General features: G+C 56.0%; 2 protein-coding genes across 6 annotated transcripts in view; both read right to left on the bottom strand.

Annotated features, from left to right (window-relative positions):
- Window positions 1-16,743, bottom strand: part of SNAPC4 (small nuclear RNA activating complex polypeptide 4) — a 28,112-nt gene extending 11,369 nt beyond the window's left edge. The window contains exons 1-14 of the mRNA XM_082623857.1: window positions 16,623-16,743; window positions 15,404-15,546; window positions 14,451-14,497; window positions 12,979-13,146; window positions 12,726-12,851; window positions 12,126-12,204; window positions 11,599-11,680; window positions 10,543-10,647; window positions 10,384-10,456; window positions 9,973-10,137; window positions 6,782-6,929; window positions 6,538-6,644; window positions 6,328-6,422; window positions 4,182-4,276 (exon numbers count right to left, since the gene is read on the bottom strand). Coding sequence (XP_082479983.1) covers window positions 4,182-4,276; window positions 6,328-6,422; window positions 6,538-6,644; window positions 6,782-6,929; window positions 9,973-10,137; window positions 10,384-10,456; window positions 10,543-10,647; window positions 11,599-11,680; window positions 12,126-12,204; window positions 12,726-12,851; window positions 12,979-13,146; window positions 14,451-14,497; window positions 15,404-15,533 — 1,420 coding nt within the window. The 5' untranslated portion in view covers window positions 15,534-15,546; window positions 16,623-16,743. The remainder of the gene's footprint in view (window positions 1-4,181; window positions 4,277-6,327; window positions 6,423-6,537; window positions 6,645-6,781; window positions 6,930-9,972; window positions 10,138-10,383; window positions 10,457-10,542; window positions 10,648-11,598; window positions 11,681-12,125; window positions 12,205-12,725; window positions 12,852-12,978; window positions 13,147-14,450; window positions 14,498-15,403; window positions 15,547-16,622) is intronic.
- Window positions 16,744-18,090: 1,347 nt separating this feature from the next.
- ENTR1 (endosome associated trafficking regulator 1) lies at window positions 18,091-24,910 on the bottom strand. 5 transcript variants are annotated; one of them, XM_082623896.1, is made up of 10 exons: window positions 24,714-24,910; window positions 24,464-24,613; window positions 23,655-23,723; window positions 22,769-22,881; window positions 22,064-22,471; window positions 21,464-21,537; window positions 20,734-20,845; window positions 20,370-20,432; window positions 19,802-19,941; window positions 18,091-19,070 (listed from the first exon to the last, which is right to left on the bottom strand). In XM_082623896.1, the coding sequence occupies exons 1-10, from the start codon at window positions 24,781-24,783 to the stop codon at window positions 18,971-18,973; spliced, it is 1,299 nt and encodes a 432-aa protein (XP_082480022.1). In that variant the 5' UTR covers window positions 24,784-24,910; the 3' UTR covers window positions 18,091-18,970. The 5 variants fall into 5 exon arrangements, with proteins under 5 accessions (XP_082480022.1, XP_082480018.1, XP_082480020.1 ...); XM_082623892.1 differs by lacking the exon at window positions 23,655-23,723; XM_082623894.1 differs by lacking the exon at window positions 24,464-24,613.
- Window positions 24,911-24,917: the final 7 nt, after the last annotated feature.

Here is a 24,917-nt window from a genome sequence, read left to right as displayed (position 1 = left end):
TCATAAAGTAAAAAATAGCTGCTCAATTAAAAGTGGAATGACTCAGGCTTCCCTGGTGGCGCGGTGGTTGAGAGTCTGCCTGCTGATGCAAGGGACACGGGTTCGAGCCCTGGTCTGGGAAGATCCCACATGCTGCGGAGCACCTGGGCCCGTGAGGCACAGCTACTGAGCCTGCGCGTCTGGAGCCTGTGCTCGGCAACAAGAGAGGCCGCGACAGTGAGAGGCCCACGCACCGCGATGAAGAGTGGCCCCCACTTGCCACAACTGGAGAAAGCCCTTGCACAGAAATGAAGACCCAACACAGCAAAAACAAATTAATTAATTAAAATCAGTTGATGATAATCTAAAAAAAAAAAAAAAAAAAGTGGAATGACTCAACTTCAATAAGCTGGCTCTTCCTAGGAAAGCCACCTGCCTGCACAGGGAAGTGCCCGGCAAGGGCATGCCAGCAGACAGCAGCCACCTCTGGAGACAGGAAATGAGTTACGTTCCTTTCCTTCTTTTCATACATCTCTGCTTCTAAATTTCCTATAATGAACATGAATTGGTTTGTAAAATGAAAAAACCACCAGCACCTGCTGAGATGATGAAATATGGGGCAGAACGGTAATTCCCTGGTGGTCCAGCGGTTAGGACTCTGCGCTCTCACGCCAAGGTGCGGTCTTTGGTCGGGAAACTAATATCCCACAAGCCACATGGCGTGGCCAAAATATAAAAAAGAACAGGGCAGAAGAGCTGATGACCAGGGAGGCAGCCTAGGATGAGAGCAAACCACAGGCCTCCAGTGGTATCTGCAAAACTCCAGCATGAACTCAAAGCTGTGAGAAGCCCTTGGACAGCAAATGCATCAAGAACTCACCAGAGATGCCAAGACCACGGAGTAGGGAGACCCTGAGCTGACCTCCCATGGACACACCAGAAGTACAACTACTCACAGAGTTAGCACACATGAGAATGGCCTGAAGGCTAACAAGGTACTTTCCACAATTGAAAGCACAAAGAAAAAACCAAAATGAGACGGGCAGGGGGGGCAGAGACGCAGCGCAGTCAGGGTGCACGCCTCCGGGTCAGCAGCCCACAAATGGGAGGAACATCACCGTCACAGAAGTCTTTCTCCAGGAGCGAAGGGTCTGAGCCCCACACTGGGCTCCCAATCCTGGGGGGCCCTGCACCCGGAAGACGAGCCCCTAGAACATTTGGGTTTGAAAGCCAGCAGGGTATACACCTGGGAGAGCCAGAGGGCTGTGGGACACAGAGACTCCGCTCCTACAGGGCGCACCCGGAATCTTACGTGCAACAGCACTTTGCAAGGAGCCTGGGTCAGACACACTTTGCCGCCGGTGCAGAGCCTCGCAGAGAGGCAGGAGGTAATGGAGCTCCCCCTGGGGGTGGGGACGCCGGTGGCAGCCGTTTTGGGGAGCCAGGTCCACTGCAGCAACACCAGCGCTGGTGGGCGCCATTCTGGAATCCTCCCTCTAGCTTATTAGCTCTGGGGACACGGCCCCGCCTGCCAGAAGCCCTGCTCCAAGCACTGCTCCCCCACCCCGGACGTGCAGCCAACCACGCAGGAAGCCTACCCTGCCCTGCAGCAGGCCCACAGCCGTTGTACCAGGGCCGGCCCCGCCGACCAGCACCACGGTAGTTGACCCTGACACGACAGAAGGGCCCACAAAGCCCATATAGGGGCACCCCTAGAACACGGAGCTCTGGTGACCAGAGAAGACTACACTGCTGGGCCCATAGGATGTCTCCTACACAAGGCCAGTTCTCCAAGATCGGGAAACCTAACTGACCTAACTCACAGAAATAGATAGAGAGAATTAAGCAAAATGAAATTGACAGTAACATAATAGTAGTAGAGGACTTTTTTTTGCCGTACGCGGGCCTCCCACTGTTGTGGCCCCTCCCATTGTGGAGCACAGGCTCCGGACGCGCAGGCTCAGCGGCCATGGCTCACGGGCCCAGCCGCTCCGCGGCATGTGGGATCCTCCCGGACCAGGGCACGAACCCGTGTCCCCTGCATCGGCAGGCGGACTCTCAACCACCGCGCCACCAGGGAAGCCCTAGTAGGGGACTTTTAACATCCCACTCACATCAATGGACAGAAAAAAATATCAGTAAGGAAGCACTGGCCTTAAATGACACGTGAGACCAGATGGAATTAACAGATATATACAGAACATGTCACCCCCAAACAGGATACACATTCTTTTCAAGTGCACATGGAACACTCTCCAGGACAGACCACCTGCTAGGCCACAAACAAGTCTCAATAAATGTAAGAGTAAAATCATATCGAGCATGTTTGCTGACCACAACAGTATGAGACTAGAAATCAACTACAAGAGGGACTTCCCTGGTGGTCCAGTGGCTAAGACTCCATGCTCCCAATGCAGGGGGCTGGGGTTCCATCCCTGGTCAGGGAACTAGATCCCACATGCACGTCGCGACTAAGAGTTCGCATGCTGCAACTAAAGATTCCACATGCCGCAACTAAAAAAGATCCTGCGTGTCACAACTAAAAAGATCCTGAGTTCTGGAACTAAGACCCGGCACAGCCAAAGTAAATAGATAAATACTACAAAAAAAAAAAAAAAAAAAAAAAAAGAGGGCTTCCCTGGTGGCGCAGTGGTTCAGAGTCCGCCTGCCAATGCAGGGGACACAGGTTCGTGCCCCAGTCCGGGAAGATGCCACATGCCGCGGAGCGGCTGGGCCCGTGAGCCATGGCCGCTGAGCCTGCGCGTCCGGAGGCTGTGCTCCGTAACGGGAAAGGCCACAACAGTGAGAGGCCCACATACCGCAAAAAAAAAAAAAAAAAAGAAGGAAATCAACTACAAGAAAAAAACTTCAAAAACACAAACATGTGGAAGCTAAACAATCTGCCACTAAACAACCAATGGGTCACTGAAGGAATCAAAGAGGAAATAAACACCTGGAGACAAATGAAAATAGAAACACAAGGATCCATATCTATGGGATGCAGCAAAAGCAGTCCTACGAGGGAAGTTTATACCAATACAAGCCTATGTGCGGAAACAAGAAAAACCTCACGTAAAAAAATCTAATACACCTAGAGGAACCAGAAAATGAAGAAAAAAGCTCAAAGTTATAGAAGAAAGAAAATAATAAAGATCAGAGTGGAAATAAATGAACCAGATTAAAAAACAACAGAAAACAATCAATGAAAGTTAAGTGCTGGTTCTTTGAAAAGATAAACAAAACTGATAAACCTTTAGCCAGACTCATCAAGAAGAGGGGGCCCAAATCCATAAAGTCAGAAATGGAAATTAAAAAAAAAGAAATGGAGAGGAGAAGTTACAACCAACACCCCAGAAATACAAAGGATCATGTAAGATTATTACAAAAAATTATACGCCAAAAAACTAGACCATCTAGAAGAAATGGATAAACGCCTAGAAAAGCACATTCACCCAAGACTGAATCAGGAAAAAACAGACAATATGAAGACTGATGACCAGTAATAAAATTGAATCAGTTAAAAAAAAACAAAAACAAAAACAAAAAACAAAAGACAAAACAAAACTCTCAACAAACAAAAGCCCAGGACCAGATGGCTCCACAGGTGAATTCTCCAAAACATGTGAAGAAGAGCTAACGCCCACATGTTCACAGCAGCACTATTTACGACAGCCAATATACGGAAGCAACCTAAGTGTCTATCGATAGATGAACGGACAGGGAACAATAACGAAAACGTAGCGTCTATACATACAATGGAACACTGCTCAGCCACGAAAGGGAAAAACAGAAATCTTGCTATTGGCAACAACACGGACGGACCTAGAGGGTGTTAGGTCAAGTGGAATGAGTCAGAGGACGTGTGACTGCACTTGTGCATGGGGTCTAACACACAAAACAGACAGACAGACACCAGGCCCGCAGATGCAGAGAACAAATGGGTGGTTGCCGGGGGGAGGGGGGAGGGGGGAGGCCAAACAGGTGAAGGGGATCAGGAAGTACAAATCTCCAGCTACCAAATAAATAAGCCAGGGGGCGCTCTGCACGGAAGAAGAAACATAGTCAATAACGTTACAATAACTTTGTACGGGGACAGATGATTACTAGACTTACTATGATCACTCCCTAACACACACAAATGTTAAAATCACCATGTAGTATGTGTGAAACTAAAAAAACCAAAACAAAAAATAAGAACTTACCGACACCATATTTTTCTATTAATTCAATTAACTTTTCCTCTTCTTTGGAATTCCATCGTCCCTTTTTCAAGCTAAAATGTAACCTTCTGAGATACCTGAAAGCAACATAAAAACAAAGGGACGTTTTAGAAGCCAAGATGGCCTCCTGCTGCTACCCTGGCATCTGCAGTGGTTTTTAAGCTATGACACCCAGGGCACAGGCAACAGAAGAAAAATACAGGCAAACTGGACTTCAGCAAGATTAGAAACTTTTGTGCTTCAAAGGTCACCATCAAGAAAGTGAAAAGACAACCCACAGACTGGGACAGGATATTTGCAATCACGTATCTGCTAAGAGACGTGTATCTGGAATAAAGAACCTTTATAACTCAATTTTAAAAATGGGCAAAGGACAGAAATAGCTGTTTCTTCAGAGAAGACACACAACTGGCCAAACACAGGAAAGCTGCTCAGTATCATCAGTCTTCAGGAAATGCAAACCAAAATCACAGTGAGATACCACTTCACTCCCACTAGGATGGCTCTAATCACAGGTAGTAAGCGTTAGTGAGGATGTAGCAGACTGGGACCCTCCTACACTGCGGGTGGGAATGTAAACGGGTACAGCCACTTTGGAGAACAGTCATTCCTCGAAAGTTAAGCAGAATCACCATGGGACCTAACAATTCCACTCGTAGGTACAGCTGAGAGAAATGAGTATGTATATCCACACAAACGTTCACGTTTCCAAGGTTCACCCATGATGTAACACCTATCAGAATATCACTCATTTCTAAGGCTGAATAACATTCTAGTGTCCATACACTAGAATCACACTTTGTTTATCCACTCATCTGCTGATGGACACTTGGGTTGTTTCCACCTTTTGGCTGCCGTGAACAGTGCTGCTGTGAACACGGGCGCACAAATTTCTGTTTGAGTCCCTGATTTCAATTCTTTTGGGTACTGGGTGGAATTGCTAGATAATGTGGTAATTCTCGGTCTACCTTTCTGAGGAATCTCCATACTGTTTCCCAAGGCGGCTGCACCATTTTATACGTTTTATGATCCCACCAACAGTGCACAAGGGTTCTAATTTCTCCACATCCTCTCCAACACTTGTTATTTCCCATTATTTATAAACATTAACCATCCTAAGGTGTGTGAGGTGGTATCCTGCTGTGGTTTTGGCTTGTATTTCTATAACGACTCATTGTGTTGGCATTTTTTCACGTGCTTAATGGCCATTTGCAAGTCTTCTTTTGAGAAACGTCTATTCAAGTCCTTTGCCCACTTTTTAAAAAAAAAAATACATTTATTTATTTATTTATTTATTGGCTGCGTCGGGTCTTCGTTGCTGCACGCGGGCTTTCTCTAGTTGCGGCGAGCGGGGGCTACTCTTTGTTGTGGCGTGCGTGCTTCTCGTTGCTATGGCTTCTATTTGTTGCAGAGCACGGACTCTAGGCGCGTGGGCTTCAGCAGTTGTGGCTCGCGGGCTCTAGAGTGCAGGCTCAGTAGTTGTGGCGCACGTGCTTAGTCGCTCCATGGCATGTGGGATCTTCCCGGACCAGGGCTCGAACCTGTGTTCCCTGCATTGGCAGGCGGATTCTTAACCACTGCAACGCCAGGGAAGTCCCCTTTGCCCACTCTTGAACTGCTGTTTTTTGGTAGGGAACAGTGTTTCTTTGTGGGGTGATCAAAACGTTCTAGAATTGATTGTGATGATGGTTGCACAGCTCAATAAACACACTGAAACCCACGGAACTGTACACTTTAAATGAATGGATTATATGTGAATTACAGAATAAAGCTGTTAAAAAGAAAAAAAAAAAAAAAAAAAAGCAAGCCACGAAAAGGACGAAGCTGAAGCTGCCTGCCAGAAGCCCTGCCACCAGAGACCTGGGAGAGGAATTTAGATCACGGGGCTCAGGGAAACTGCCAACCAGGGGATCTCAGAGGATGTCCAGCTGAGCCTGTACACAAGTCTGGTCTCAAAAAGAAGCTGCCCTGCTTCCTGAGCAGGTGAGCCCTGGTACACCTAGCCCCCAAGGCCATAGCCTCCTCCTCCGCCAGCAGATGACCCCGGGCCAGTCTCCCAGCCCGGCCCGCAGCCCACACGGAGGCAACCCCAGCAAGGCCTTCCCTTGCCCAGCGCTGTCCGACTCACCGGTCTCGGCACTGGGCGTCGCTCCTACCTGGCACCTCTTCCCGGATTTTAAACCAACCCTGCTCCCCGTACTTGGCGACTGCCCGAAGCAACTTCTGCAGAGAGAGAGCAGCACACAAACAGTCCCTCTGCTGCCACGGTCGCGACCTCCCCGGCCCCAGTGCAGTTTTCAACTCCAGGCTCCAGCTCCCCTGGGTCCTGCAGGCGTACCGCGTCTTCCTCTGGGGCCCAGAGGCCCTTCTTCAGGCTGGGGTCTAGGCTCTTGGTCCAGCGGTAGATGAGCTGCATGGAGTCCCTGCCCTCCATGTAGTACACGACTGGGGACAGAGGGGCTTTGTGGGCGCCACGCTTCCCGGCCGCCCGGGACGACATAACCCCCACTCCGCCCCGCCAGCTCGCACAGCTGTGACTAGGGCACGGCCGGAGCCTCCGCCTTCCCGGGCACGGGACTCACTCTTCCGGTAGGGGATGTGGCTGCCGACGCGCATCTCCTGCACAAGCCGGGTGAGCACGCGGTCCTCCTCCTCCGTCCACTCCCTGCGCTTCAGGGCCGGGCTGTGCTGCTGGTACGTCTGCAGGCACTGGAAGGCGCTGCGGCAGGTCTGCTGGGGCCAAAGCACAGTGCGGGGCAGTGTGGGGGGGGGTTACGGGCACTCGCCACGCACGGCGGACGCCCGACTGCGAGCCAAGGCTGCACTCCTGCCAGGCCCCTGGGGGACAGTGGAGAGTGCCCCCGACAGAAGGCTCGGGCCCACTAAAGAGGGTCCCCAACACTGGCTTATGAAAGCAAGTACGTCCACAAGCCGTCAGAGCTCCCCATTTATGTGACACCAAAACCATACTGTGAACTCAAATTCCCAACGGAGGCCTCAGCTCAGCCGAGTCTACGCGCGAAGGTATCCTGCCAGGCATGTGCCGGCACCGTGGCGCGGACCCTGGAGCCCTGAGTCGGTTCTCCGAAGCCCCCATCAGGGGCGGCCGAGCGTCGCCCGTGCAGGGGGCTGGGGGTTGGGGTGCTGGGCAGTCCCTGGTGTGGCGTCTGCGTCCGGGACACCCTCGCAAGGAGAGCTCCAAGGCAACGGCCCCCCGGCTTCCACCCGAGTTCCAGCTGAGCACACAGCCCCCCAGTCCCCACCGTGAACATTTCTGCCCAAATCCGCCCCCTCACTCGTCTCCTATGGGGAAGGGGTTTTCCAAGGGCCGACGAAGGTGGTGTGAACTGTCTTCTTTCCCAGAGCAAGCTCTCTGGCTACAGAGCACAGGGTGGGCAGCCTCCTGCAGTCCGTTTAGTTGAGGTGTGCAGGTGGTGAGGCCTTTGGAGACGCGACACGAAAAGCACGACCCACTGAAGAAAGAACTCGTAAGCTGGATGTCATTAAAGTTAAAAACTGCTGCTCGATGAAAGACGATGTCAAGAGAATTAGAAGACAAGCCACAGACTGGGAGAAAATGTTTGCAGAAGACACATCTGACGAGGACTGTTATCCAAAACACACAAAGCACTCTTAAAACTCAACAGTCAGAAAATGAACTACCTGAATGAAAAACGGACCAACAGACGCGTCACCAAAGACGATACACGGATGGCAAGTAAGCGCGTGAGGAGAAGCGCCACGTCCTAAGTCGCCAGGGAAATGAAAATGAAGGTGAGGCCCCATGGCGTCCCTATCAGAATGGGCCAGCTGTGGACCCCCGACATCGCCAGATGCTGGCGAGGAGGAGGGGCCGCAGGAACCCTCATCCGCGGCTGGTGGGGACGCAGGTGGTGCAGCCGCCTGGGAAGACAGCGTGGCGGCTGCCTACAAAGCTAAACGTAACGGTCCAGCAATTGTGCTCCTTGGTATTTACCCAAAGGAGTTGAAAGCTTCTGTCCACCCAAACACCTGCACGTGGATGTTTACAGCAGTTTTCTTCATAACTGACAAGTCCTGGAAGCACCCAAGATGCCCTTCAGCAGGCGGATGAACAATAAACTCCGCTCCATCCAGACAATGGAGCATCACTCAGCGTGAACAAGAGATGAGCTATCGAGCCATGAAAAGACACAGAGGAACCTTAAATGCACGTCCATAAGTAGAAGAAGCCAATCTGAAAAGGCCACATGTCGCATGATTACAAACACAGGACATTCTGGAAAAGGCAAAACTATTGAAACAGTAAACTGAACGGTAGTTGCAAGGGGCTGGGGGAGGAAGGACTCACAGGTGGAGCACGGAGGACTCGTAGGGCAGTGAAACCACTCCGTACTAGACGATAATGGTGGGTACGTGTCATTGTACTTCCGTCGAAACCCACAGAATGTGCAAACCCCAAGGTAAACCATGGGGGATCGCGACACGACAACGTAGATCCGTCCTTTTTTTACACCTGGTGAGTGACGTTCATGACAGGGGAGGCTGTGCACGTGCGGAGGCAAAGGTGCGCGAGAGACCCCTGTACCGCCCTCTGCATTTTGCTGTGAACCTTAAACAGCTCTAAAAAACGGTCTGGGGATTCCCTGGCGGTCTAGCAGTTAGGGCTCCGTGCTTCCACTGCAGGGGGCATAGGTTCAATCCCCGGTCGGGGAACTAAGATCCTGTGAGCCGCACGGTGCGGCCAAAATACACACAAAAAAATCTTAAAAAAGAAAAACACTAAGGAACTAAAGACATAAAGGGAATTCTCTGGCAGTCCAGTGGTTAGGACTCAGCACATAGAATTTTTCTAAAGCCTCATTTACCAAGCAAATATAAGCTACTGTACCAAACTGCACATCAGCTAAATGTATACAGCAAAGCTGTGAGAGACACAAGAACAAAACGACTTTTTACCAGTTATGTCAGGCTTCATCCGAGTTCCATCAATACAATTCTTTCAGAGAGCAAAATTCAATAATATAATAAACTCCACTTAATAGGCTTATACGGACTCTCAGGGCAGAGAGCACGCTTTTGTTTCTGAATGGCTTTGGTAAGTTTAGTTTGGTCTGCTGCAACCACGTGCTTGACCACAAAAGCGAGAAATTTTAAAAAAATGGAGATTTTTACAGACTGCATTCTCAGGTCATAACATTCAAACTAAATAACAACAAAAGGGATTCCAACAAACCTCAATATTTAAAAATGAAAAAACACATTCCTACATAACCTAAGATCCAAAGAGGGAATGAAAACTGAAATCACAGACACTCCAAAACTGGTACAAAGGAGACACTTCATACCAAGCTGTTCTCGGAAAACCAGGCCTTAAATGCCTTCATCGCTAAAGACAGAGGTGAGAGTGAGAACTTAGTTCTCACCTCAGGAGATGAGAAAGACAACAAAACCCAAAAGAAACCAGGAAAAGGTTCTTCTCAAACCACCAAAATAAATTTCCCTCAAGCCTACTAGGGAGAGACAGGCGGGAACTCGGGAAGGGAAGGGATCTGGACGGAACTCAAAGGCTGGTCTGGGGTGTGGGTGGAAGGCACGTGAGCGCTGAGAGGGGCAGCGGGGTCTGAGCAGCCTCCGAACTCCGCCTGGGGAGGCGTGGAGGGGGCACCCTTCCCCAGGGCCACACCCTCAGAAGCGTCAGGAGGGAAACCTCCGGCAGCTCCAAGGGACAGCCCTGGCCGCGGCGCAACGTGCGGCCTGAAGACCCCCGACCCCGCCGGGCCTCCAGCCTCACCCCCAGCTCCGCGGCAACCTTCTGCCAGTCCAGGTAGCCGTGTGCGGCCGCGATGGTCTTCAGCTGGGCGACCTCCTGTGCGCTCCACTCCTGCTTGTTGATGCTCGGGTGCTCGCAGTTCTGCCAGAACCTGCGGATCTCCTGTGCGCCGCGGTTGCCCTCGAACTGTAGACAGAGAGACCTGTCTGCAGGGCTGCGGCCCTGACAGGGGCTGCTGGGCTGCGGGGCTTGGGGGTTCCGTCTAGGGTGCCGAGACGTGCCAGCAGGGAGAGCCCCGGAAACCACCCCGCGCTGTGGACACGCACTTGATCGGAGAGGGTCACGGCAGGTCTGGTGGCCACGCGGGTCTCAGCCTCGCTGCCCGGTGCTGACCCCCACCCCAGCTTCCGGGACGGAGCCGCCCCAACTCACATTGATGTTGGAGATCTTCTCCCAGTCGTGGTCGTCCAGCCTGTCCCCCAGCAGGGCCTCCTCGGGCAGCTGACTGGAGGACGGGGCCAGGGCATGGGGTCACGCCGGCTGCCCTTGGCTCGCCCCGCAGGACGCCCTCCCCGGCAGGACCCCACTCACTTGATGTCCTGCACCTCCTTCTCAGCCTCCCTGACCTGCTTCTCCAGGATCTGCCTCTCCGCCTCGCTTGCACTGCTGCTATGTTTCTGCTGCAAATACTCGAGCCTGAGAGGCAGGAAGAGGCACCAAGGTTACCGACGGTGCTGCTGTGCCCTGTGGGGGCACGTGGGGGTCTCCGGGGCTGCCTCGGCCTTTCCACAGATCCGGGACACACCCCGCAGAGCTGGTCACCCCGTACCACACCACGCAGCACGGCGATGGGCAGCACAGACTCGGCGCGGGGTCCAAAGGCAAACCCTGCGACCGCAAACAAGCTGCCCACTCTGTGTAAGCTGCCCTGACCCTCGCGCCCACAAGGAAAGCAGCGGCCCTCCCTCTGGGTGTCACGACAATCACACTGCCGGCCAGTGTGGCCATGCTGATGCGGGTGACAACGCTACCGGCACCCCACGTCCCAGAGCTTGTGTCCCAGCTCCCAGCCCTGCGCTCCGCACACAGCGAGGCCTTCCAGACATCCTGACCCTCACGCCCAGCACCGAAGCCAGAGCTGCAGTTACCACTACGGGAAATAACCGTTTCCAGAACAGGCCAAGCAGAAAACCCAGCTCTCCTACAGCCCGAGGAGCGACCTGTCACCACAACAGATCCTGACCCACACGTCAAGCCGTGAGGCAGTGGGCAGCCCCTGGGACCCCTGGCCTGACCCCAGGTGCTATGACGTGGTCACAAGACACCATGCTACCAGCACACATAGGATGCATGTCTTGCAAATGGTCCTCACTTCCAGGGGTGGAAACTGAGGCCCAGGCCAGAGAGAGCACCCAGGTCACATGACTTACATGGCCACCAGGCCTGCCCCGCCCTCACGCGCCACCCTAGACGTCCGGCTGCCTTACATGCGAGAAGGTTCAGGAGCAGTGCCACTCCCGCTGCAGCGGAGCGAACCCAGCAGAGCAAGGGGCACGGCTAACGGGGCCTCTGGCCATCATGAGCCGCCAGCCTGGACCGGCCCCGCCCGGGGGCAGGCGGCTTCCCGTCCCCCGCGTTCAGACTTACTTGAGTAACTTGGGCTGGAGCAGACGCTGCAGGCGGTCGCTCACCACTGACTTTCTGAGCTGGACCTTTTCCCAGGTCTTCCCTGAGAAGGAAGGAAGAGGATGTGGTTGCGCCGTCCCCAGGATGCGTGTGCCTCGGTCAGACCCCCTCAGTGACCCTTGTGCCCCGTGCAGGCCTGCGGCGAGTAAGCGAAGGTGCTGGCGGGCGCCCAGGACTCTCCCCAGCGTGCACCCCCCAACTCCACCCCTGGGCAGGGCCCCCCAGGGCTGCACGCTCAGGAACGGGGCGGGAGCGACCAGAGAGCGAGCCCAGGGTGGGGGGCTGGGCCTGCCCCTCATGACAGTGTCACCGCAAGGACCCCACCCGGCGCGGGAAGAGCAGGGCTTCGAGTGACCAGGCCCAGCAGTCAAGGCCCCGAGGAGCCTGGCGTCCAACGCCTGTGGGGAGGCCTGGGGACAGGCAGGGCGGGGTGAAGGCCCCTCGAGCCCGAGCCGGGCAGGTGCTGAGGTTTGGGCCTGGGCTCTCACACTTGGTCACCAGGAGCTCTTCGAAAGCCTTGATGCCCTGGGCAGCCCTCTCCCGCGTGTCTTCGTTGGCAGGAGGCCCCTGTCGGAGAGCGTCGTGTTATGACGTGGATGGAACCCAACTGTGCTCCCCGCCGGGACTCGGGACCCTGTCCCCCAGCTTCTCGAGCAGCCCGGCCGCGTGTGAGGCCGGGCCCCGGACGCCTGGTCCTAGAGCGCTGCCTTGAGAATGGCTCTGGACACCACCCGGCGGCACAACGGTGAGCTCAGTGAGTCCACGAGTGCTGACGAGGGGGGCGGGACTGCCATCAACCACGGGGACACCTCTGCTGCTAGGACTCCACACTCCTGCCCAGGCGCCACCTCTCCAGGAAACACCCCAGGGGCTTCTCTGTGTAGCGAGGTCAGCTGCCACCTTCCAGGGGAGGAGACCTTGACTTTCACCCCTGAACCCGGCAGAGTTTTAATTTAGGGAGGTTGGGGAACGCTCTCCTGAAGAATCCAAGGGAAGTCACAACACCCACAGAATGCTGCAGGGACGAGAGTCCCTTCCCACAGAGCCTGCCCACACTCTCTGAGGAGAACAGAGCCTGCACCACTCACCACTCCGGTGACCTTGTCCTTGAAGTAGGGCTTCATGAAGTGCCCCATGTACAGACCCGAGGGCAGGTTCCTGCTGTCCTTCACCTTGGGGCCCTTGCACCCCACCAGTCCACACATGACTTCCTCCTGGGGCAGACACAAGGGGTCACCTGTGGGCCAGGCAGCAGTGCCTCCCCTTGGAGAGGAGGGGACCCAGAGCTCTGGTCCCGGGAGGCCTGGCTGCAGGACTTCTTGGGGCCAGACCCTGTCCTACCTGCTGCTCCCGGTTCTGGGCCAGCAGCAGGCTGACCTCCGCCAGCTTCTCCCGGATGACCTCCTGGTAGACCATGTTCAGCTGCAGGCAGGTCTCTGGGTCTTCAGGGAATGCATTCTCCCTGGGGTCGTCCTCATCATTGCTGGCCTCCCCCCACCTTTCTCCTTCCTGGTGACAAGCGGAAAACTGCAGGTAAGGGAACACTCCCGCACCCTCCGGGCCCCAGTGGAGCTACATTCTGGCCACTGAGCTGGTGTGAGACCACCCTGACAGAGGACCACACCGCATACAGACACATTTCCCAGTTTTAAGACAGTTCAATTTAAGTGTAATTTCTGGGCTTCCCTGGCAGCGCAGTGGATAAGAACCTGCCTGCCAATGCAGGGGACAACGGTTCGATCCCTGCTCCGGGAAGATCCCACGTGCCACAGAGCAACGAAGCCCGTGCGCCACAACTACTGAGCCTGCGCTCTAGAGCCCGCAAGCCACAACTACTGAGCCCGTGTGCCACAACTACTGAAGCCCGCACGCCTAGAGCCTGTGCTCTGCAACAAGAGAAGCCACCGCAGTGAGAAGCCTGCGCACTGCAACAAAGAGTAGCCCCCGCTCGCCACAACTAGAGAAAGCCCGCGCGCAGCAACGAAGACCCAACGCAGCAATCAATCAATCAATCAATAAATATAAAAGTACTATCTAAGAATACAATTTCAGGTGGCGAAGTGTAACAAAATAAGCAGTTTTCACTGTCTACAATAAAAACTTCTGTAAAACTTGGACTTTGTAAGAGGCTTGCTGGCAGCCACGGTGAGCGGAAACAGGGGCCGCTGCAGCGTTGGAAGACTAAAAACAAAGCCAACCCCAATGTCTATCTCGAGGTGATGAATCTAAAAACCATAGAACTACAGTAAATCCATATCAGAAGGACCACCCAGCTACTAAAAATAAGAAGCAATTCTGTTTCTATTGACTTGATTAAAAAAACAAAAAGCCAACTGTAAAAATTTTCCAAACTAACATAAAATCACAACACAAGCAAGCAATAGTTGAAAAGCGGCACCACCTTTGTGCTCACTCGCCAGGCGCTGTTCTAGGCCTGGTACATGTGCACCGACTGGTGCTGTGAGCGCCCCCATGGCACAGACTGGGAAACTGAGGCAGAGAGGTGAGTACGGGGCAGGACCCAGGCAGCCCGCTCAGCCTCCCGTGTGTCATGTCACGTCCCCTGAGGTCAGTGGAGCCAACAGGAGCTCAGAGAAATCAAGAGGTGTGAACACCAAGCTGTTAAGAGCGGTATGTCTAGGGGCAACCTTACTTCTGATGATACTTCGGGGTGTTTCCTCTTTACTAACAAACACGCGTTACTTTAAAAATGCAGAAAAACCAAGATGAGTTCAGAACACCCCCCTCCCCGGACCCCCTGGCAGGGTGGTGCGCCTGCCTCAGCGGCATAGCCACCTCGGGCCAGAAGTTACCAAGAGCAGTGGACCAGCAGCGTCCGAGTCCTCGTCGGGCAGCGAATCTGCAAGAACGCAAGCACATGTGTCAGTAACTACGACGGAGACGGTGGCTGGCGATGGGATGCCACAGGCGCCGAGGAGACCGACGGCCAGTGCAGCACACGGAGCATCTCCCAGGCAGACGAGAGGGGCGGAGGCCAGGGAGGTCCAGAGGGTGGGACATGTGCTGCGTGGACCTCCCCCTCCCCGCCCGTGCCCAGTGGCCGAGCACTGCCCATCGACTGTGTGGGGCAGGCACTAAGCCGAGGCCAAGGTCAGCCAGAAAGAGAAGACGCCAACCCCACGCGGAGTGCGGCCGGGCGCGCAGGAACGGTGACCACGGGGACGACCAGGGCAGGCTTCACGGGAGACAGCTCTGTCCTGGGGGAAGTGAAGCCAGGGGACAGGACAGGCACAGAGGCCCCGATGCCAAGTGAGAAAAGGCCCTGGTGTACTTGGGAACTGTGAGAGGCTCGGTCTCAGAGCTGCAGCTGGGCCTGAGCAGGCCAGGGCCCTGGACGGCTCAGCCACTGCAGGCAGGCCTCCAGCCAGAGCTGCGGGGAGGGACACTCAGGGCCCAGGGAAGCACGTGGGTAGTGGACAGAACAAGAGCCCTGGCAGCAGGGTCCTCGGACAGAGGGCAGCTGCCTGAGCCCAGGGAAGAGATCCATGGGTCTCAGCAGTGGTGACTGTTCAAGCACGGGGGCGAGTTCAGCCCTGAAACCTTCTGACTGCTGAGGAGGGCAGCACGGCCCCTCCCCCCAGGACAGCCGGCTGCACCACGGGGCAGGGTGCTCGCACACAGCCAGCGGGGCCAGGGACTGACGAGGGAGGGGTGGTAACACACTGACCAGCACCACAGCACACTGCGGCTGACTGGAGCCCGAGGGCAGACACAGCTGCTCTGACCAAGGAGCGTGGACACTGACCTGCATCAGAATCCGAGTCGAGACTTGACTCTGAGATGTCCACGTTGATACTCGAAGAGCTGGGATCCAGAATCCTTTCCAACTCCCTGATCTCCTTCGATATTCTGACTCTTTCAGCATCTATATCCATGACGTCTGCCCGCCTGCAAAATACGTTATGTTATAAGCCAAGGGGGTGCAGGAATCCCACCAGCTCTCAGACGTGCAGCCCTGCAGGGGACTGACCAAAGCAGGCACCGGGCGAGAGGCCGGGCCCGGGGAGCCCTGGGACCGACCTGACACCCACCTGTGCCCCGTGAACTCCCGCTTTTCCTCTGTCAGCTGCCCTGAGGCTGCGACCAGCACAGGGGGGAAGAGTGATGGACACCAAAACAGTCCAACTGCCACCAAGCCATGAGTGAGCTGGCCACCCAGTGCGTTAAAAGGAGGGCGTGGTGGCATAGTCACTAGAGGACAAGAATGAGGCCCATGGACCCTAGGTGCAGCCGCCTGCCCGCGGCACAGACCTGGACACACAGGGTACTGGGCAAGTGAGCACTGAAATACACGCTGACCAGGTGGCAGGGCTCAAAGCCCTGGGAGGAAGCCCCCTGGGCCTGCTGTAGCCCCAGCATCTAGCACAGCACCTGGCCTTCGGGGCTGTCTGACACTGAGCAAACCCTTGCCGAAGAAACAGGGACCTCTTTTCTTAGGAACAAGGATGTGGAAGTCTAAAAAGGGGTCGAAGATGGGAGAATAAGTGGGCGGCAGAGGAAACGCCAGGGGAACAGAAGCACAGACCCAGGAGCCCAAACCACTCAGGAGAAGCCTCCTCCCGCCCGTGCAAGGCCTCTCCCCGCTGCAGGCGACGGGGGCCTCCACTGCGACAAACAGGGCCGCCGCCAACCAGAGCGTCCCCAGTTCGCGCAGCAGCACAAAGCTGAAATGCGAAGTGTTTATAACCCAACTCGGCTTGAAGCCAGGTCTGCAGAACCGACAGCCGCTCCGGGTGGGCGCGGGGCCACTACCTCCTCGGGCAGCGGGAAGGAGGCCTCCAGGACGGTGGCGCGGTCCCGGCCCAGGGACCCCCGCGCGTCGGGGCGCCCCGCACGCTCTGCCCCCGACGGCGCCCGCGGGGCCCCGGTGATGATAAGGCCCGCGGCGGACCCCGCCGCCCCCGCCGCTCCTCACCAGCCACCCCCCGGCCCTCGCCCCCCGGCCCTCGCCCGTCGCTCCTCACCTGCGCGCAGAGCCGGCGCCCGGCCTCCGTACCCCACGCTTCTAGCAGCGGCGCTCCGACTGAGCCGCAGACCGGAAGTCCCGCCTCCAAGGCCTTGGCGGAGGCGCGGGGCACGCCGGGAAAGGGGCTCTCGCGCGGGCCCGTGCTGCCTCCGCGCGGCCGCCCGCGGAACTCCCGGCGCCCGCCGGCGCCTCGCTGCGGCCCCAAGGGGCCTGGTCACCGAGTCTGGAGCATCTTCTCCCCCGCGGTGGGACCTCCCGCAGCCACCGAGCCTGTCTGTGCTGTTTCTCAGTTAGCTGTGTCCAGGGTTTTGGTTGAGGAACCGAGGAGAAAACCTGCCGAGCGCTCGCGACTGTCCCGGCCGGGCCGTGCGGGGCCAGTGCGCCGAGCCCGTCGGAGACGACCGGCCTCACCCCGGCGACGCACCCCGGCGACGCGCCCCCGCGGGAAGGGGCCCTGACCTCCGGAGTGAGGGCGTCTTCCCGGGGGCGGTGGCCGAGTCCTGGAAGGCGAGTGACGATGCCGGGAGAGGTAGGATTAGGCGCCCCTCCCGTGAGCCAGGTGGGGTGGCGGCGGTGGGGAGGGCGGGGCGGGTTGGTGCTCAAAGCGGGACCTGCAGCGAGGGGCCCATAGAGTTGCCGGTCCTTCCCGTGCTCACTCAGCGCCCCCGTAATAGCCCGGGACCGGAGCCCACGGGGTCCAGATGCACAGGCAGAGATGCGTGTTCAACAAAGTCATCGTGAATTGTTCTCTGAAGTTTTTTTTTTTTTTTTTACTGTGGAACACTTCAAAGGCACAGAGAAGAGTGTACCAGAAGCCTGCGTGTCCACCCCACTCCTTGCTGCACTCAGACCCCCTGTGCCCACCCCGGCCCTCCAGCCGGGTGATCTGGTCCCTGTAAACTAAATGCTGTGCCCTCTACCCAGGGCTGTGGCCCAGGCACGCTCCCTGGCAGCCCCAGCCCTGTTGCGAGCGCACCCAGAAGAGAGGCTCACTCTAACACTCTCCTACTAGTCCACCCTGTCTGAAGTCTGCTCTGAAAACTGATCCCAGAACCCACTTTTCACCAACAGGCAGGAGCACAAGGTAGCGGGTGGGGGTAAGATGAAGGGCGGGGTCAGCGGGGACTCCTGGGAGGCTCTTACCTGTAGCTGAGATCACAGGGCCTAGCAGTTTGAACGTCTTGTAAGTCCAACCATGGGACCTCAAATGCTCCCATGCTAGACTCCAACCTGTCCCACTCAAGACACGCGAAGCTGTGCCACACGTGTCCGCAGCGCGCTGTCCCTGCAGCCGAGCCTAGCAGCAGGTGTGGGTCCACCCTAACCCCCTGGGCTTTTCCATTTATCAGCACAAAGCAGCCATTAGGCCACAGTCAGCAGCATGATTCTCAAGCATAAAGAACGGGCTGAATTAGGAAAAAAAGGACACTGTATATGAATTTTAGAATTTATTAAGTAAGAAAACTGTCAATTTGAACAGGATGCAAAAGGACGTTTGTTTTAAAAAATAACATCCATAGGAAAACAGCCAAAAAGGCATCTAGTGCATGTTACACCACCCCTCCAACAGGAAGGGATTGGAAAGGCACACGGGGAGACATCGCCCTGACCTGGGAAGGCTCTGCCTAGGCTCCAAGTCCCTGAATCCTACATGTCATTGTACAAGATGCCGCTTGGAATGCGTAGTAAAACCCTCCAGCCAAAACTAGTTTTCCAGTGCACTTAGATGGTGCCCCACCGTGGAATGCCTGTGCTGACCTTGGTCCCTGTGGGAAGATAGTGGCAACCACCTCGTGGGGCATCCATGCTCAGGTCACCAACCACAGGAGGCCCCCCCCAGAAGCTGAAGGAGTGGTCTGTGAGCCAGAGGGGGCGCTGAGCACCGGCAGTAAGGCACAGGTCCCTGTCTGAGGCGAGCGCTTACGTTATGGCTCATTTAGTGTTTTTCTCTACTTAGGAAAGCAAAGACAATCAACTGAACTTATCTTACAGTTCATATTCTAGAATGACAATGGAAAACACTCATCACAGAACTGCTGTTTTCGTTTAGTAACTCTAAAAAAAGTCACCGGCTTTTATAGAAATGTCTTCCAGTGGATGATCAGCGTCTATAGCTCACCAAGAAGGGCTACATGAAGCACAGGTGCGGCTCTCATGTACAGGAGCTGCTCCTCCCTGTGCGCAGCTAATGATACTGGTCCAGGCTGTGAAGTTAGTATCTCGTGATAGATGTTTTTACTGTGTGTGAAGACTGCACATTCAGAGATGTGGTGGCATGTTGGAATCCATCGGGTAAGGGTTTCAGGATGTAAACAGAGCTGTGAGCTGGAAGCACCTCCGTGGTTCTCAAGACTCCTCCCCCTGACCTTTAATTTCAGAAATTCTGTCTATAGATTTAAGGATTTCAGCAACAAGATTCAACGTTTCAGCTCCAGAAACCAGCTGCCTGAAATAAAAGCACAGATGTTACAGATGGTTTCTACAACTGCTCCAGGGCAACAACAGAAGCTTTGGGACCTCCCTGGCAGTCCAGTGGTTTGGGCTCCCCGCCTCCACTGCAGGGGGCACAGGTTGGTTCCCTGGTTGGGGAACTAAGATCCCACAAGCCACACAACGCAGCCCCCCCGCCCCCACCCCCCGAAAAAAACCCAGAAGCGTTAAAGCACAGAAGTTCCAGAGTGAAAAGTGCAGAGTTTTTAAATCTTAGATTTAGTCTCAAGAGACTCTTTGTACTGGACTTAAACGAGACGGGCTTCTCTACCCACGGCTGTGTCTGGATACCCGATGGGCTTCCCTACCAGCAGCTGTGACTGGACACCGCTGCTGCTGAGCTCAGCCCCGCGGGAGAGAGATCACAACGACAGCAACCGACCCCTCCCAGGAGCCTCACTGTGCCGTGCATGTCTTGGGCCTTCTTCAAGTTTATGTGTTTTTATAAGAGGAAAAGTATTATTCTTTTTCACTCAAAACCTTGGTGTCTTGTAGGTGATTCAGATCTGGCTGACGTTAACCCTCACGCCTCCCAGGTGAAAACAGTCATCCCCCCGCGGACCGTGGAGGGCCTGCTCACCAAGGATGTGTTGTATGACCCCGGGGTGAACAGGATCACTGAGCCCCACCCCCCAAGGCTGCAGCTTGAAACATCAGCTAAGCACCCCCTCCAGCCCCTGCACTCACTTGATGGAGGCACGCGCGTTGTCCATGACAGCGCGGAGGTTCTGCAGGGCCACGTCGGTGTTCTGCTTGACCACCGTCAGGCTGGCGCCCTGGCCTGACCGCAGGGCTTCGTTCTCGCGCTTGAAGTTAGAGACCTGCGCCTGGCCCGGGGTGGGGGGTAGGGGGTAGGGGGACGGGCGTGGCAGTGTTAGGACTTTTTCCTGGCTAAACAGGAGAGCAGCTAAAAGGCCATCTGACAAGGCACCCTAGGGTAGAGGCAACAAGGGGATGACGCCCTTTCCTAACCGCGGGGTAGCAGGCCTAAAGGACACGGGCCTAATGCTGTCCCTGGGACCCCGCCTGTCCTCTGGTGTGCACGTGCCACCCCCCGCTGTACAGTGACGCCCTCGACACTCTTGTTGGGCACGACCAGGAGGCCCGGGAGGAAAGCTCACGCTGTCCTGATTTGGGTGCCTCGTGTGCCAGGGGGAGCAGGAGGGGGAGGGGAGGAAACCCCAGCAGACATTCTTTAGTGCCTTTTTTGGAATTCACGAATACGTGAACCGTTTAAGCCCCTCTCTCTAGTTACCTGGAGCAAGCTGATTTCCTGTTTCAGTTTTAGGATGTGATTTTCTGCCTTTACTGCCCGTTTCTGTTATTCCCCCCACAAAAAAAGAAAAAAAAAAGCATCACTGATGTGGTAACATGGACACAGGATGCATCCCCTCCCTCCCCGTCCCTCTCCCTCACCTGGCGGCCCCGGCCAGGCGGGCCCACCCCATGGCTGGGCAGCCCATTGTGAGGGGCCCTGCTCACTGCCGGCCCACCCAGACCCACGTGCCCCCAGGGCAGGACTCGGTGCCCTATAGGGAGTGACACAGCGGACACCTGACAGTGTCCAGCCAGGCTGGCCTGCCCAGCCCCCACCGCGAGCCAGGCGCCCGTCTGCTCACGGTCATGCGCTCCAGGTTCTCCTCCACCTGCTGCACTGCCGACTCCAGGTCCTGATAGTCCCTCTCCTCCTTGATCATTTTTGCTTCTAACTTCCGCTCAAGTGTCCTCACCCTTGTTGAGGAAAAAGCCCAGGTGATTAGTAACTCCCTTGACTAATTCTAAGAATGTCAGACTGTAAGCAGTTTGAATTGGATTGATCAAATAAAAACCACAAGAGCCCAAGGTTTCAGAATGCATCTTGGGAGGAACAGCTGTGAGGCAACAACCTCGGAGCTGGATGCCAGTTAGCTGGCGGTCAGGGGCACCCTGGGGCCGTCTGACGGCTCTGCTGCTCCATCGTCAAGTGGGGTTGATTTTGCTCTGTTTCAAATACACTTTTACACAGAACATAAGAAACATATCTGAATGCAATAAAACCACACACAACTACTGAAGCCCGTGCGCCTAGAGCCCGTGCTTGGCAACAAGAGAAGCCACCGCGATGAGAAGCCCGTGCACCGCAACGAAGAGTAGCCCCCGCTCGCCGCAACTAGAGAAAGCCCGCGTGCAGCAACGAAGACCCAACGCAGCCAAAAATAAATAAATTAAATAAACTGATTTTAAAAAACAAAACAAACAATAAAAACCCAGGCACAGTCCAACTCCGATACTTCATTATCGTTTTCGCATTGGTTTCTTTGAGGGTCAGAAGATGATTTGAATTGCAAGCCTAACTCAAAACGTACGTACATTTCTGTTTGAGTTTCAGAGAAGCTCTGAACCTCAGTCAGCTTTCTTCTTAGCTTAGAATTTTCATCTTTCAGCTGTAGAAAAAGAAAATCCTTATTAGAAACTCAGTGTCTCACTACAAAGGGATGTGTACTTCTGCTATTTGGCTCTGGAACTTCTTGATAAAAATATTGCAAGAGTCACCCTACAGTCCACGTACAGAGAAAAACCAAGAACAAAGTTTTCTGCTTTTTAAAGGCCTACTACAGTCACAGACTCCAGTCTTACTCATATATCTTGTAACTCTTTCTTAGGTGACTATAATTTTTCAAATGCCCTCAGGACACCGGGCAAACTGTCCCCGAGCCACCAGCTGGGGTGGACCCTTTTCTGAGGGGCAGCGCGTTGAGGGTCTCCCTCTGCTCCAGCTCACGCCCCCTCACAGCCCTCCGCAGGACTTGGCGGTTACGCTCACGCTGGTCAGACAGACCACAGGCTGTCTTGTCCTTGGAGCCCACCCCCAAGGCTATCAGGGACACCGGGGGCTCCAGGCTTCCTCCAAGAATGCTGCTTAGACACGAGCCGTGACCAGGGTGCCGACACACAGCCCCTCTCACTTACTGCTTCATAACTTATCTGCAGTGTCCGAAGGTGCCTGTCCCCCAGAGACTCTCCGTGGACTGTGAAGTCGGTGCTGGGGCTCCCGGCTGGGGAGACGCGGGAGTCGGAGTCGCTCAGCGTGCACGGAGGCAGAGACTCGGGCCCCACCAGCTCCAACGGGTTGGAGAAAAAGGAGACATAGGTGCTGCAGGGCGACGTGCTGGCGGCGACCCTGGAGGAGTGGGTCTGCTCCACGGCAGACGGCAGGTAGGCCCCATCCCACCCTTCGTCCTCGTCCTCGTCCTCGTCCAGGAGGTCACCAGCCCCTGTCGGGTCTTCGAAAAACGGCTGCTGATACTCCAGGCCATACCCCACGGTCTGGGAGGTGGGGGAGTTGCGGTCGAGTCCCAGCGAGTGCCTTGTGGCTTCCTGAAGAAGACAGGGAGGCGACGCTCAGACTCCGGAGTCGTCGCAGGCCCTTCTTCCTAGATGGCTGGCGTTGGAACGAGAAGAAAGGCCCATCTCGGCTACCGGGAAGGTGAGGGGCAGGAAGGACCCAAACGGCTCTGAGCGCCACACGGCTTCTCCACCGGGAGCAGCAGCTGCTCCGCTTTGACCCACAGCCCTCGGCCAGTCTCCTGGGAAGGAACACTGCACGTCAGAAGAGAGACGGCCTCCGGAAGGGTTTTCTGTCTAAGGTCGCTGCAAACAACACCTTAGGTTTACCTTTGAATAAATTCTGCTGTCAGTGTTCTCCTTCGACAGGCCGAGGTTCTTGCTTTTCAGAAACTCTTTAAAGGAGAATGGATTTGCCTCTTCAAGATCTCCAAGTTTCTCACCTGAGATGATAACAGACGTCACAAACATGACAAGTCTCCTGAAGGTCCTTAAAGGGAGCGTCCCTACTCGCTGCTCTTTCCTGAACACGACCCCGCCTGAGATGGGGGACGCTGCTCTCGTCCTTCCACCAGACCGCAGCGACACTGGGAAATGAGAAAGCTGGCGGATAAAACAGACCAACTCGGGCATTCTAAATTCTCCTTCTCGTCCCAGCCCCTTGGTCTCCGCACCTTGCTGCCCACGGGGTCCACCTGGGGACATCTAAGGCTGCCACGCGCCCCCACTCCCACGCAGAGGGCTTGGGCTGCAGCCTACGCCGGAGGCTGGCAGAGCGGACGTGCAGCCACATCAGGAACCACTGCTCCGCCTCCAGCCTTTTCCCCACTCGCTCTCCAGCTTCCCCTTCTCTTTCCCACTCTCTCGGTACCCGACCAGCCACCCTGCGCCCTTTAGGCCCACCAGTGATCCAAGCCCAGGTGCCAACCCTGGATGAAGCTGGCTCCTATAACCCTGACCCCACTGTCTCCTCAGACCCCTCAGGTGTGACTTCCCACCCCCTGCCATCCCTCACGCCCAGGTTCTCCTGCCCCTGTGCCCACTTTCCCTCCACCCGTGGGTCAAGATCGACTGTGGGGCTCCACCCCCACCTGCTCTTTCGGGCTCCAGGTGTACCAGTTATATGCTGTCAGACTGACAGCCCTGCTGCTGGGCACATGCCTGGCACGTGGAGACATGGACGGAGAGAAAAAGAAAGGATACTGAACTAATGCACCTCCAAAGCGTGTGTGCTGGGCTCCTGATGGGCCTTGCGTAGCGCCTTTCCCCTTTCCATAGCCAAAATCTGCAAAGAGACATCATCACCCCACCGTGATCGTGGGAGGCCTTTATGACCACAACTATTTTTGACATGAGGTCTCTACTGCAGTGGTTCTTACGGCCTGGGCAACTTTCAAAGCACAAGTCCCCGGGCTCCTGCCCCTGGAGATGGCCTGACGTCCATAGGCCCTGGCATCTGTGATTCTGAAAAAGCTCCTGATAGGTCTGATGCCCCGTGGGGCAGGCGCACGTCCTCCGTCTTATGGTGCCTCCTGAATGCCCTCGTGGGTTGTCATTGGCTCTCAGACCCTGACAGAACCACCTAAACACTCCCTCAACACCCTGGACCCCAGGCAGGCAGTGTAGCCGCTTGGGGAGAATTAGGATGAACTAAAGATGGCCTCTGCCCAGCTGCAGCGACCAGAGGATGGCTACGCCTGGTTTCCCAGCCTGGCCTACTGGATGAAGGTTCCCTCATCCTCCCACCTGAAAGAGCAAGGTGGTTTCCTGTGTTGCCACTGGGCCTACCTCTATGGCGGCATTTGCCACGGTGTACTGGAACTGTCTGGCTGCGGGGGCAGGGGGTTCTGCAAGAGGAGACTGTGAGCTCCAGGGGGCGGGACTCCTATCCACTTACGTTTCCTACTCCCAGCGCCCGGCGCACGGTGGGGCTAGTGGTCACCGTTGGGCCGGAGCTGAGTTGCGCTATCGCGCGGGACCTACAGGTAGTGCCGGCACCGGGAGTCCCTGAGGCTCGTCTCTCACCTGTGTCTCCCACGGAAGCTAGCACCGGACTGGGCACATAGCACATAAACGTCGGCCGAATGCCGAAGAAGTGGGACTCCAGGTCCCTGGCTTGGGGGCGCTCACAGTCTAGCTGGGGGAGACAAGACGGGCGCTCATAGAACGCGGGAGCTGTAATAACAACAAGAACGACTTCACCGCGCGCCCGCCTCACCTGGGCCTCAGCGCGGACGCCGGGCCGCGGACCCCCGCCCGCCCCCCGCCCGCTCACCGTCCGGAATAACGAGGCTCCGGGCCCGGGACAGCGGGGGGACGCCGGGGCGGCGCGCGTAGCCCGCCATCGCCGCGGATCCCGCGGCGCCAGCCCTCCCTAGCCCGGCAGCGGCGGCTCCATGGCTCCGACTCCGCCCCGGCCGCGGCCCAAGTCGGCCACCCCCGTCGCCCGCCGCTCGGCAGCTGCTCCGAGCTTCTGGCC

The sequence above is a fragment of the Mesoplodon mirus genome (assembly GCF_964341445.2).
Source record: "Mesoplodon mirus genome assembly, chromosome: 1".
Lineage (NCBI taxonomy): Eukaryota > Metazoa > Chordata > Mammalia > Artiodactyla > Ziphiidae > Mesoplodon > Mesoplodon mirus.
This window is presented reverse-complemented; position numbering and strand designations above follow the sequence as displayed.

Excerpts from the sequence above, each read along its gene's own strand:
- ENTR1 (XM_082623896.1), bottom strand. The coding sequence starts at position 24,783 with ATGGCGGGCTACGCGCGCCGCCCCGGCGTCCCCCCGCTGTCCCGGGCC. Across the intron at positions 24,614-24,713 it reads GAGCCTCGTTATTCCGGACG|CTCCCGCGTTCTATGAGCGC; the intron begins GTGAGCGGGCGG and ends TTGTTATTACAG. Across the intron at positions 22,882-23,654 it reads CCAGCACACACGCTTTGGAG|GTGAGAAACTTGGAGATCTT; the intron begins GTGCATTAGTTC and ends TTATCATCTCAG.